This window comes from Aquarana catesbeiana, linkage group LG01 (assembly GCF_042186555.1).
Source record: "Aquarana catesbeiana isolate 2022-GZ linkage group LG01, ASM4218655v1, whole genome shotgun sequence".
Taxonomy (NCBI): Eukaryota; Metazoa; Chordata; class Amphibia; order Anura; family Ranidae; genus Aquarana; species Aquarana catesbeiana.
In genome coordinates, this window is record NC_133324.1 from 171888612 (window position 1) to 171903039 (window position 14428).

At 42.0% G+C, this 14428-nt stretch overlaps 1 protein-coding gene across 2 annotated transcripts in view; it reads left to right on the forward strand.

Moving 5' to 3' along the window:
• The first annotated feature begins 222 nt into the window (after positions 1 to 222).
• The window catches only part of RGMB (repulsive guidance molecule BMP co-receptor b), a 107282-nt gene continuing 93076 nt past the window's right edge, over positions 223 to 14428 (forward strand). Inside the window, exons 1-2 of one of the 2 annotated variants that reach the window (XM_073624562.1) lie at positions 223 to 517; positions 9886 to 9918. In XM_073624562.1, coding sequence (XP_073480663.1) covers positions 9917 to 9918 — 2 coding nt within the window. In that variant the 5' untranslated portion in view covers positions 223 to 517; positions 9886 to 9916. The remainder of the gene's footprint in view (positions 518 to 9885; positions 9919 to 14428) is intronic. The other variant, XM_073624564.1, reaches the window with a different exon arrangement.

Sequence of the window (14428 nt, forward strand, 5' to 3'; positions counted from 1 at the left end):
AAGTAAGGCCATATTTTTTCTGATCTAACCTTTTCGATGGTAGAAAAATAAAAAGTTGAAAATAGCGCACAAGGTCCACATTGGATAAGTTGTGTCTACAGGTTTGTTAAACTTCGATCCTCAGAACAGATGATGAACAGAACAGAACAAATGATGTTTTCTGAACAGTAGCGGTGAGCACAGGGCATGGAAAAGCTCCTTTGTCTGTAAATAATGTAGAGTGCTATTTTATATATTCAGTCCTGTTCTCTCAGTCGCAGCTTGCATTTGCTACCCATGCCAAAATGCCTAACCAGCATGTCTTCACTTCACGCTGGTAAGTGTGTCACTGTTTGCTGTGACGAAAACCTTAATTTTCCTCTTAGAGCTGAGAAATAAAACACACACACAAAGAAAGGGAGAGGAAGGCAGGCAGAGCCAGTGCAGGCTCATCCAAGTCTCCAGTCAAGGCAAGCAACTCTATAACCTGTGTCTGCTCAACATCCAGGCATCAAGTCCCCTTCTGTCTCCTCTCTAGGTAAGTGGCACACATTTTTCTTTATTTTTATTTCTTTATTTGTTATTCCAGATGTAGAACATTATGATGACTTGGGAGCTTGGGGTACTTAAATGTATTTATTCTTCTGTAATCCCTACACCTGTCATTGCACAGAAGTAAATGCCAGAATTGCAAAAGTGTCATTCATGCAACAATGGCTTGCCCTGTCTGCTGAAATCCATCGGAATATATTTGTACAGCCTGGCCCCTGTACATACTAGGCTGTGTGCAAATATTGAACATACAAATATTCTAAATACACGTTGCATAGCATTTCCATGTTATTACAGAACAGGGAATCGTTCCATTGACTTCCAGTGCACTTCTCTTACTTGGCATCTCTGTACAGCATGAAGAGTCCCATAGATAGTTCTTTGTTTTCTTTGTATGTGCTGTTATGTTTGCCCATGCGATACAAGCTGTCACTGAGTAAACAGTTCTCCGCTCACCATATTCGTAGCTTTTAAGTAACTTTTAATTTAACGAGACGTTAATCCTAAAAAAGTGACTTCTGTAAACAGTCGTTAATGCACAAACATTCAAAAGTTCAAATACTTTGCTGTGTAGCTGCGTGGAGTCTATTGTCTCAAAGGAAATCGCATGAAAGAAAAAAAAATGCAAGCTGCCATTGCTGATGTTTCTTTCTGAAAGTGCTAGCTTCTTGGCTGTCATACTGACATTCTTGCTTCAACACATTGGGGTTGATTTACTAAAGGCAAAAAGACTGTGCACTTTGCCAAGTGCAGATGCATTCTGCAAGAGCAATTGCTCCAGAGCTTAGTAAATGAGCAGAAGCTCAGCTGACTTCCAACATCCAATCATATGCAAGCAAAAATGCTGTTTTTTATTTTCCTTGTACTTGATTGTCCTGCAGCAACTGTTCTTTGCAAAGTGCACAGTCTGTTTGCCTTTATTATATCAAGCCCTTTTGAGTCACACCCCCAAACCAAGGATACAAATTAAGCTGATGAACGTGACAAAATTTGGTGAAAATAACTCCATGGGTGGCCCCAGGGCTGTTGCAAGGATTTTTGACACCCTAGGCGAAACCTCATTTTGTCACCCCCCCTTGGCTCCACCCCTGACTCCACTCCCTTTTCCCTACCCATGTAAACCCCACCTTTTTAATGAAGGGCCCATCAAATGCAGCCCACCAGCGCCCATCAAATGCAGCCCACCAGCGCCCATCAAATGCAGCCCACCAGCGCCCATCAAATGCAGCCTCACCAGCGCCCATCAATCCAGCCTACCATCGCCCATCAACACAGCCTCACCAGCGCCCATCAATCCAGCCTACCATCGCCCATCAACACAGCCTCACCAGCGCCCATCAATCCAGCCTACCATCGCCCATCAACACAGCCTCACCAGCGCCCGTCAAAATGTAGCCTAACAGTGCCCATCAATGCAGCCTCACCAGCGCCCATCAAATGCAGCCTCACCAGCGCCCATCAAATATAGCCTCACCAGCACCCATCAATGCACCCTACGAGCGTCCATCAATGCAGCCTCACCAGCGCCCATCAAACTCATCCTCACCAGTGCCCATCAATGCAGCCTACCAGCGCCCATCAATGAAGCCTTACCAGCGCCCATCAATGCAGCCTCACCAGTGCCCATCAAATGTAGCCTCTCCAGCGCTCATCAAATGCAGCCTACCAGCGCCCATCAATGCAGCCTACCAGTGCCCATCAATTAATGTTAGCTTGCTTACATTAATTCTGGAGTCGGGACACAGACACAGTCCTCCGCCGCCGCTGCGTCTCTGACACTATGTGTGAAGAGAGCGGTGGCTGCCTGCTGATGCTGAGTTGCTTGCTGCAGAGAGAAGAGAGTAGGAACACCAGTGGCCAGGCACCCTAGGCAGCAGGGCGCCCTAGGCGACTGCCTAGTTTGCCTAGTGATAGCACCGGCCCTGGGTGGCCCTTCTGGCAATCTCGCGCCTGACCTCCTTCTCATGAAAGATCAAAGAAGTCAGGGGGATGATCGTTGGCTGAACAGCTTCTGCACCCAATCAGATGCAGGCCCTGTTTCGGTATTTTGACAGCTGGAGCCACTGATTGGCAGAATACAATAGCCGCATCGGGAGATACATCTATCTACACTATTTAGCATAAATAGAAGAAACTGTTAGATTTAAAAAAAAAAAACAAAAAAAACAAATACAAGCATGTGTAGCCAGTTTATAGGCTGTTTTTTACTTTGTTTTCAGATTTTCTTCATCTGCCTAATTACTCCAAGTAATTGAGTCAGAAAGTGCAAAGGCAAGTAGGTCAGTATAACAGCAGGTTGTTTAGTATTTTATATAAGTAGTCTGCATCCACATCCCTCATATTTCTCTCCTGAAATATTTACATGTTTTAAAACTTCATTTTATTGGCTGAAACACACAGCTATTTTAAAAGAGAATATTATAACATCCAAGAAAAAAAACACCTTGCCTCAGTTCCTCAGATCCACTTCTCCCAGGTATGATAGAACTTGGATCTTTCAAACTGCGTAACATTTGTTGTGTAGCCCTTTGGTTTGTATTGTCTTAGATTATCAGTCTTTTCAGGCTAGGAAAAGGCAAAAGCTGGCCATACACTAGCAGTGTTTGTTTTAGTAATCGTTAGTGGGATATAAACCGGCAAATATTTTACATGAGAAAATTCGAAAGAGCAAGGTGGAAGATTTTTTTTTTTAACCAAACTAACGAATTTCTACCAGTGAATGTGGCTTTAGTTTAGGAAAGTCCATTATTTCCAAAGTCAAATGTTAACAGCAAATTTTGTACATTCGAATGATATTTGTCATGTTATCTAATGCAATAATGAGAATTTTCGTACAAATGTTCATTCGAAAATCTACTGGTGTATGGCCAGCTAGAAACTTACTGCAGTGTCCTTCAGCTGGAATGAAAGGACAGGAAGTCAGCTGTGTGCATTAATATATCCCCCTGGCAATATTAACATTTAAATTATGACAGAGCCAACTGCTAATGATGTTTTATTTAAACTGCAACTGGCCTTATTCAATAAGGAGCTCTTGTTTTTAAAGGGTGTACATGGTAATAGGTATTTTGTTTTTTTAAATATAATAAAGCTTTGCTGAAAGAAGGAGAGTTGTAGAACATATACTGCATATATAACATATAGAACAAATAAACAGTATTTCCAAGACATATATCAACACATAGCTCCCAACTGTCCCTGATTTCGAGTGACTGTCCCTGATTTGGAGCAATGTCCCTCTGTCCCTCTTTCCCCCTCATTTTGGTCTGATCAATATCGTTGTATATAAAATGCACTTTTTATCTTTCAAAAAGGGTTTCTCAGTGCTAAACCTTTCATCCAAATTCTAAATTGCTGCATTTGTAAAATGTAAAAGCCAATGTAAAGGAATAGTAATGGTAAAAAAAAAAAAGCCCTTGTGGATTTAATTAACCTTTTTTTTGTTAATTCTCCTTTAAGGGTTGTGGCAAGAGGCGTGTCCTATGCCTACATTTGTTTGCTAATAGGTGTCCCTCATTCCCATCTCAAAATGTTGGGAGGTTATGGCAATATGAGATCTCAGTTCCCTTTAGGGCCGGTTCACACTGGTCCGTCAACTTCCAACTGTTTTTTTTTTTTTTTATATATAAATTTGGCATGGGGTTCCCCCTCAAGATGCATACCAGACTCAGAGTCGGATCCCATTCATTGAAGTCGCATGGAAGTTGAACATGAAGTTGCAGGGCAAAGTCAGTTTAGAAGTTGTGCAATGTCCGTGCTGGAACAGTGTGAACTCAGAACCCTGCAAGACAATGGCATAATTTTCTAGTATGCATCGCATACTAGCACATTATGAAACACTTACCTTAGAACAAAAGCCTCCAATGGCGTGCTGTCACCACTGACAGGTTTTCCATCTTCACCCGGTTTTCCTTCCGTGTTTGAGTGCTCCGGCCATCTGATTGGCTGGCCTAATTTTAACCTTACCCATAGGTACAAGTGAAAAAAAAAAGACTTCCACCTGCCACTTTAAGCATGTTTTCTTGCAAGCAGGTGGCACTCTGGGTAGCTTTTCAGGTGTTTTCCAGGCTACATGCTGAAAGCGCACTTTTTCACAGAGTTCAATAGCACAAGTTTTTCATCCCCTTCCCCTATTCCCTCCTCTTGTGCAAAGCAAGCTCTCATAAAAGGTGTCAGTTAGAGAGAGGGAGACTGAAGGCATACTGCTTCTAACTTGTTTTTTTCTTTAGAAAAGCCATAATACTATGTGAATTCTGTGCATCCTGTATTAAAAGTTTACTTGTAAAACAAAACTTTAAAAATATTTTTAAAAATGGAAATATAAGGATGTTAAAATACAATTCAAATTAAATTGACCCCAAACCTTTTATGTTTTCATTTAAATGCTAATTGCCAGTCACAATAACTCAGAGTGAACGATCAAAATCTATCTCACAATGGGTTTGATTTATTAAAACTGGAGCGTGCAAATCTGGTGCAGCTCTGCATAGAAACCAATCAGCTTCTAGTTTTTTGTCAAAACTTAATTGAACAAGCTGAAGTTGGAAGTTGATTGGCTGCCGCACTAGATTTTGCACTCTACAGTTTGAGTAAATCAACCCCAATAGTTTGACTTTAGCAGTATGGATTTTGGATGGTTTGTAAGTGGTACTGCAGCTATGTGGTACTGCACTTAAAGTAATACTAAACAGGGAAGCATTATTTACCATAATTCATTTACATAAATCATATATATTGTGCCACTGACAATATATATATTTTTTTTCTGAAACCCTTTTTTTAGTCATGTGACTGTAACGGCACCAATCAAGGCTGTGCAGACACAGACTCACACTGTACAGAGCACACATCACACACATTTTCAGTCTCTAGTACCTTATTCCTGCAGCGCTGTTGTGTAGACACATGATCTCTCCCTGTTCTTTGGCATCTACAGGGAAAGATCTTTGGGAGGGGCTTTTGCTACTCTGCTGATGTGTGCTCTGTACAGTGTGAGTCTGTGTCTGCACAGCCTTGATTGGTGCCGTGCCAGTCACATGACTAAAAAAAGGGTTTCAGAAGAGCTATTCAAATTACATTATCAATATTAAATAAGTGTTTTACAGCTCCCTATAAATCTTTATTGAACGTTAAATGAGTATTATTTGTGCATTAATATGGTGTAGACAGAGTGAAAGATGATTGACATTAGCTTTAAATTTGTTCAGATGGCATCTGCATCCAAGGCTCTGTTTTTTACTTTAAAGGTATTAGCATTTACATTAGATATATTTAATACTGATTTATTTTAAAACTAAGCTTTAGCTGCCCCCATAGTGTTTAGCAATAGTAGGAAATGGAGAAGAAGGGAGAGAGGGCAGTGTCATTTAACACTGTGTATATACCCACATGCAGGGTCGCCAATAGGGGGGGTACCACTGGTCCTCCTGTAGGGGGCCCAGGCACACAAGGGGCCTGGACAGCAGCAGGATCAGGGGAGCAGAGAACGAACGATGACAGAACTGTGCAGCTCTCTGCAGCAACTGAAAGCCAGTTTCTCCCCCTCTCTGGCTTTCAGCTGCTGGGTGAGAGACACACATGGCTGGATTTAGGCTGTGCCCACCCAGATTTTAGTTCTTCCCCCCCAGGCCGGCCCTCCCTTGGATGATGTGCCTGGAGGGGGGCTGCTGAGCTCCCCCCCCCTCCTCCTGCACTCAGGGCTGGGACAAGGAGATGGACCTGAAGGCTGGAGCAGTGAGAGAAGAGGAGGCAGACAGGAAACAGCCAGGAGGAAATGCGTTGTATTGTGCTCTCACCTTGTGTCAGAACAGCGCTCCTCCATATAGCACATGGGACAAGATCACTCTTAGATCGCATATCCACATTTCCTGCTGCCGAGAGATGAGCAGCCCTTGGAGGCGATAGGGAGCGGTAATCATACTGTGTGTGTGTGTGTGTGTATAGTCCAATGCAATCTAAGAGCAATCCTCTCTCATATGCTGTATGGAAGAGCGCTGTTCTGACAGGAGGCAAGGGCACAATACAGTGTACCCCCTCCTGGCTTTATAGTGGCTTCCCCCTGTAAGTTGGGGGAGGGGGGATAATAGTTTGTGCTTGGGATGTTTGTGGAGGGGGGGGGGCTATCTGTTCTGGAAATGTAATGGGGATTTGGGGAGGGGGCACATGATCTCACGCTGCAGCTATACAGCTATGAAGTTGTAGAAACAGGAGTGCCTAGGCACACTCACATACCAAAGTGTTCTAATAGGGGAATGGCGCTGTTCACAGATAATGGAAAAATCAAAAAACGCAACCACAACCCACCAGAACATGGGAAAAAGAAAATATGAATAAAAATAAAAATAAAAATATAATTTATGAAAGTAATAAACAATAGATGTGCGGTGTGCACCAAAGTGTGTGAAGATTCTAACTAAAATCCTATGAGTTAATCCCTTAGGTTAATAACAGAAGGTGTAAATATGCAAGTCACTACCAAAAGTGAAAAAACGCAAAACCATACATAGTACAGAGTGGATAAAAATGACATTAAAATGACATAAAAAGTGATAACAACATTAAAATTCCCACTCATGTGCCAAATATCATCCACAATACATAAAATATACATATAAGTGGTCCAAATTAACATCTGTGATCATCCAGAATTAAATATGAGAAGATAAATAAAAAAGTGGAAATGTATGTGAAAGGTGAATTGATCAAAAAATGAGGATATTAATTAATAAAAATGTGCCATCAAACAGATATATGAATAGATATGTGGTGCACTCAAAAACGTCCAATATAAATTGTCCAATGAAGGTATATCAGACAAGTGTGTGATCACCAGCAAGTTTCAGTGTTAGTGTGTCCGTATCTGGCAGGCCCCCTCTTGTGCCCTCACTCACCAGAAAGCCCAACCCCTGCAGGGGTGAAGGGCATGAATCAATCCTGTGGCCGGAATGCTGGAGTCCCAGGATCCCCCTCTCAGGTTCAACGAGCCCCTTCCCACTGGATCCACGTTGTTCTGGAAGTTCCTGTGCTGGTCAGGATCTCATCTAGGTGGACATGGCGAGGTCCATCTTTAGCAAAGAGGAGGTGCTGCTGATTTCACCTCCTCTTTGCTAAAGATGGACCTCGCCATGTCCACCTAGATGAGATCCTGACCAGCACAGGAACTTCCAGAACAACGTGGATCCAGTGGGAAGGGGCTCATTGAACCTGAGAGGGGGATCCTGGGACTCCAGCATTCCGGCCACAGGATTGATTCATGCCCTTCACCCCTGCAGGGGTTGGGCTTTCTGGTGAGTGAGGGCACAAGAGGGGGCCTGCCAGATACGGACACACTAACACTGAAACTTGCTGGTGATCACACACTTGTCTGATATACCTTCATTGGACAATTTATATTGGACGTTTTTGAGTGCATCACATATCTATTCATATATCTGTTTGATGGCACATTTTTATTAATTAATATCCTCATTTTTTGATCAATTCACCTTTCACATACATTTCCACTTTTTTATTTATCTTCTCATATTTAATTCTGGATGATCACAGATGTTAATTTGGACCACTTATATGTATATTTTATGTATTGTGGATGATATTTGGCACACGAGTGGGAATTTTAATGTTGTTATCACTTTTTATGTCATTTTTATGTCATTTTTATCCACTCTGTACTATGTATGGTTTTGCGTTTTTTCACTTTTGGTAGTGACTTGCATATTTACACCTTCTGTTATTAACCTAAGGGATTAACTCATAGGATTTTAGTTAGAATCTTCACACACTTTGGTGCACACCGCACATCTATTGTTTATTACTTTCATAAATTATATTTTTATTTTTATTTTTATTCATATTTTCTTTTTCCCATTTTCTGGTGGGTTGTGGTTGCGTTTTTTGATTTTTCCATTATCTGTGAACAGGGCCATTCCCCTATTAGAACACTTTGGTTTTGTGGATTTCACTTTGGTGTTTCCATTTTGCTTGGGTGGCTGCAGTTCCTTGTTATTATTGATCCTAAGCGCGGAATATTTGATTTCCATCACATACCAGTAAGTGCACTTCTATTTTTTAGGAGGAATTCCAGATAGGATACACTTTCAGGGCACTTCTTAAAGTATAAGTTTGCCTTTACAGAAAAATCTGGAAGGTGAACTTACACTGGACCCCCTCCTCATAACATCCCCCCTCCCCCATCCTGCTGACCTGCAGCGTGGCGATCTCCCGTTCTGAGCCCTGCTGTTTCCGCCTCACCAGATCGGGGCTTAGAAACCCCCTCTGCATTCTCTCTACTTCTTCCCCACTGACAGGACAGGCTACGCAGGATCTAATGGGTAGGCGCCTCCCATGTGACGGCACCAACCAATTAGAGTGCTCTGAAACATACCTCCTGACGGGGGACGTTTTGGAGATTAAGCCGAGGGGATTTCTAAGCCCTGGTCCGGTGAGGCGGCGATAGCAGGGCTCAGAACGGGAGATCGCCACGTTGCAGTGGGACGGGGGTGAGGAGGGGGTCCCGTGTAAGTTCACCTTACAGCTTTTTCTGTAAAGGTGAACTTACACTTTAAACACAATGCACACATCCAGATTCCCCCTCTAAGATAGCCGATCTTTACTTTTAGAGTGAAAATTAGAGCTCTTTATTAAATAAAGCTGCCTGTCTATTAGGTTTAGTTACCCTTTACTAGTGGTAAAAGCATGTTTTATGCTTTCGGTATAGAATTCATATATGGATAAAAGTATATTCTTATTGCGCCCTGTTTAGGGATAAAAGCTTGATTAAGTGTGTAAATGGAGCTCCCTGTATATTCTAATAAGCCTGGAAGTCATAGAAGAGTTTCCTAAAACTGGTGTGCGTGACTTCACAGGGAAAGTACATCTGTGTTTGAACCACTATTGGGACAACTAAAGATCACAGGGGCCAAAAAGCATCTGGTCCTGTTGGTAATTGACTTTACATTACTTCACCTTGAAAAGACATTATTGACTAGGTATTTTCACTGTAAAGCTTTCCTGAGTGCTTGACTAATGGGGAGCCGAAAGTGTTTTAGGGCCGCAGGCCGTGTGCAGTTTAGCAGGTTACCTATAGCAATAAAAGGCATGGAACACTGTGGACCCGTTCTGCAGATGCAACTTTCCAGTCCTTTGATTGCTAATATTGTGATTATTTATTTATAACCTGTCAATGCTCCCCTTAGATGTGCACAGTAAGAAAATAGTAAGAGATTCTAAGTAAAAGTCTGGTGCTAATGTGCATGTAAAATCAGATAATGAGGTGGACCCTGCAAGCTTACAATCTTTAGGGCATTATGTGCATTAAACCATCACGGTATCAACACTCCTTGTAATGTTTTACAGACTGAAGACTGACATGACCCGCTGACTGGATATGTAAGTAGTGCTATTTATAATAATTAAAAATACTATTCTAAGTGTAAAGCCACCTTTTCCCCTCCTTAACCCACCCACATGTCATTTCTTTATACTTTTTAGTACTTATTAAGAATACAATGCTGAGAGCAATGATGATGTCTGAATACTATAACTTGCAGGAGATAATCATAATAAAACTGATCTGAGTACACATAAGGGGTTGATTTACTAAAGACAAATAGACCGTGTACTTTGCAAAGTGCAGTTGCTCCAGAGCTTAGTAAATGATGTAAAGCTTCACTTTGCAAAGAATACCCAATCACGTGCAAGGAAAATTAAAAAAAACAAAACATTTTTTCTAGGACATGATTGGATGATGGAAATCAGCAGAGCTTCTGCTCATTTACTAAGCTTTTGAGCAACTGCCCTTGCAGACTGCAACTGCACTTTGTAAAGTACATAGTATATTTGCCTTTAGTAAATCAACTCCAAAGTGTCCATGTAAGGGAGTGAAAAGTCTTCCAATAGCAATACCTGATATAAGAAGAAGCTTTTTACATATCTCTTTGGTACATGTTGAGTTAAATCTTTGCACTTTTGAAAAGCTCCAGGGGAGCCATTACTATCTGACACTTCCCTATGTGTCTTATAATGTGTCCCCTGCTGGATTATGTGGTCCCTTCCATCAACCCCTACATCACTCCAGAAAACAGTGGTGATGTAGGTATAGGTGGGTGAGGAGCTAAAATTCAACAAACACTGCCCACTTGATCAGAAAGAATAAGCTCCTTCTTTTAAAGGGTATTGCTGTTGGATCTGGACAGGGTCAGTTTAAAGAGTCTCTTGGTAGCCCATCCCCTGACCCACATATACTTACTTTATCTGTGCTCTCCTCCTGGTGCTCCTCTGGAGCTGTCTCAAATATCTGGTGCTTTGGGGTATGGAAGAACATGCAACTTCCCAAACCCAAACATATTACCTGAGGACGAGTACAATGTCATCAAACTTGTGTAAGCTCCGACTCCATCTGACATGGAACTCACACAGTATTTGACTCCCATCTCCAAAGAAGTAACAGTGGGGTTGATTTACTAAAGTCAAATAGACTCTTCAAGTGCAGTTGCTCCAGAGCTTAGTAAATGAGCAGAAGCGCAGCTAACTTCCATCATCCAATCATGTGCAAGCAAAAATGCATTTTTTTTTTCCTTGCACAAAGTGAACCTTTACCTCGTATACTAAGCTCTGCACTTTGCAAAGTGAACAGGCTATTTGCCTTTAGTAAATCAACCCCAGAGTGTCAGGGAGAGTGGGGAATGTGAGTATAAGTGGGTCAGTGGGTGAATTTACTGTACAAGATAATTTGAAAAGCACAGAAAAATCAAGTATTTTAATTGCTTAATTGCAGTGTTTTTCCTTTCCATAAATGATTTTTATTCACTTGCGATGTGTCTTTGAACTTTCTGGCTAAACAAACATTCTAGCAAAGCTGAGCCCAGGAAGAGTCCATCCTTCAGCACAGCCCCCTCCCTTCTTGCAATTCATAGTTCTTTCCTCTTCTGGGAGTGTCTAATTGCTCTCTGGGCTGACCCAGCTCCTCTGCCCCTCCCCTCCCTATATTCTTCACACTTTTTTGTAGCTGCCAGGGGTGGAGGGGAGGGGAATACTATGCAAGGATAGGCAACCTCAGCACTCCAGCTGTGGTGAAACTACTAATCCCATCATTCCTCTGCCACTGAGAGTCGTGCTTGTGGCTGTCATAGCCTTACAATGCTTCATGGGACAACGGCTATTGTGACAATGTTGCCTAACCCTGCTATAGAGTGTCATTTGAGTGACAGCTTTGAGTTTGCTCGGGCTGCTCACATCACATCCAAGATGGCGGCGGCACACATCAGAAATCCCGAGGCATTTGGTTGTCTACAAAAGGAAAGCTTTTACAGATGAATAACGTGCCTAAATATTTTACATGCACATACATATTATGGAAAGATTTATGCTAAAATGAATGGTCTGGCAACATTGTTTCTTTAAGTGAAGCCAGCTGGTATATATTGGGAAAATACTTTGCTCGTTATCATTTTTTTATTTTTTTTCTGCGATATCATATTAAATAAGCCAATTTGTCTTTTCGAACTTCTTTATCATCTTTCTATCATCTCTCTTTTCCAACCTCCCCCATAATCTATTCTGCTGCTTGTCTCTCTTATTGCCCTTTCCATCCCCAGCATCTCTTGTTTCCTTCTTCTCTTCTCTATTCTTGCTCCCCCTTACACCTACCTGATGTGATTCTTTATCTGCTTCTCTCCATCCTTTCCCCTTCTGCTTTCTTGGCTCTGTGTTCATGTCTTGTGCTTTTGCATGTCTCCTTTAATTGTACTTCTCTACTTTGTGCGCCCATTTTTCTTTATAGCTTATCTAGTCTTTATTTATCATATCAACCAATACAATCCCAGATTTCATTTTTCTAGGGTAGGTGAGAGAATGAAAGAACATCACAGTCAAGTGTTCTTTTTATGTTTTCTTTTAAATCAGTCTGATTTTTCTTTTTTTGCTCTCAATGCTAGTGGGTCACATTGTAAAATTTTCATTTATTTGGTTGGTATAGAAAATGAAGCACCAGTAGTGAGGAAGGAGTTGATGGGGGGCTCAACGATTTTCTTTTCTTCAACCCATTCTCTTGCAGGGGGGAAAATCTCAAACCTGGGAGAGAGACAACATTAGGATCATTAACTGGATAATCTTAACTGTGCAGTCTGCAAAAAAAACGCAAAAGGCAAATCAACTCAAACCCACATAAACTAAAAAATTAGCATTGGGTGGAAAAGCCCCTTAATTATTTTCTGTTTTCTCATCTCATACATCTCTCCTCTCCGGAGAGGTTACCAGAGAGTAAAGGTGCTATATATGTTAATTTTCTGCAAATAAAGGGTATTTCAGACCATTTCATCCGTTCGTCAACCTGTATACAAGCGAATTTTCAGTTTTGAGAGGTATACATTCAAATATTGAATGGTCAGCATAGCAAATGTGAGGAGCACGTGTAGATTTTCCAGGATCATTTCAGGTGTTTCCCCAATAATACATACATACAGGCAGATCTCCCATATTATATAATAAAATATTAAAGTGTATGTCAGGGCAAAACAAAAAAACATATGTATTACATCTCTGCAATACATGCACATTTCCTTATGTTTTAAGGTTTTAAGCTGCTGGCTGCAGCTGTCCCTTTCGCCAGCCCTCCTGGCTGTCTCTCTTTTCACACTAGTCCACCCAAATGACTCTTCAGCAGCCCACCTGGCTAACTCGTTGCCAGCCCACCTGGCTAACTCGTCGCCAGCCCACCCGGCTGACTCTTCACCAGTCCAACCGGCTGACTCTTCACCAGTCCAACCGGCTGACTCTTCACCAGCCCACCCAGCTGACTCTTCGCCAGCCCACCCAGCTGACTCTAAGGAGATCTCTAGGGAAAGGTTGAAGACTTAAGCACACCGCTGTCTTCAAGGGAGACTGGCCTTTGTTAGTCCCCATAGTGTTGCTCTATTCACTCTGTCCTCTCCTGCTCCAGTGCCTCCAGGAAAGTCTTCCTTCCTTGTGTTATGGCAGGATCCTTTCAGCACCCAAGCCACGGCCCAAGGCAGGACACTCCCCCTAGACTAGGGGGCACCCCTGAGGGTCACTAACAGCCTCCTCAATACTGTATCTCCATCTTCCACCCAACTGCCCCTGCTGGCATGGCCCATGTCTATTTATGAAGTGGTCTCAGCCCCCTGCCAGCCTACCTCTGAGGATTGGCTGTGGCTTCATAAATATTCAAGGCAGTTCTTCCTAACCTCCACCCTCTAAGTCTAGATGATTCTCTAACCTTCTAGACCAGAGGGAGGCACCAGAGAGCTGCAAGAATGACTCACCCAGCCCTCAACCTTAGTAAGCCCCTGACCCAATTTACCTGTACTAACTCCTAGCACACACTAGAGGGTGCTACATAGTCTAAAAAACAAAGGGGCCCAATATAGAACATAAACCCCCATAGACCCTATAATGACTTTATAGGTCTTTGATACTGTTCAAGACACACAGCACTCCTATGGGGAATAATGGAACCACAACACCATTTGCGATCGGTCTGATTTAGGAGATGTTGAAAAATGTTATAAAAGTTACATGTAGATGGATAAAAAATTCCAACGTGTTTCGCCAAAAGGGTTTCTTCCGGGGTATGGAGGGGTTATGTTCTGTTAACAGAGATAGAAAAAACACACACACACACACATACAAATACATACAGTGCGAAGGTTTACATATATTATTTTTACAAGGTGAATGTGCCGACTGCATATGAATACACACAAAGAGAGCGGAAAGCCAACCCTCAAGGGCCACACAGACACAGGTTTGCAATTTGTCTATTGCATACTGTAATATTATACATTTGTTAAAAAAAATAAAATAAAAGGTTTAAAAATGAAATTACCAAAATGTCATGGCATACTACTGTTTCCAATGTGCCAAGACCAGCCAGCCTGAA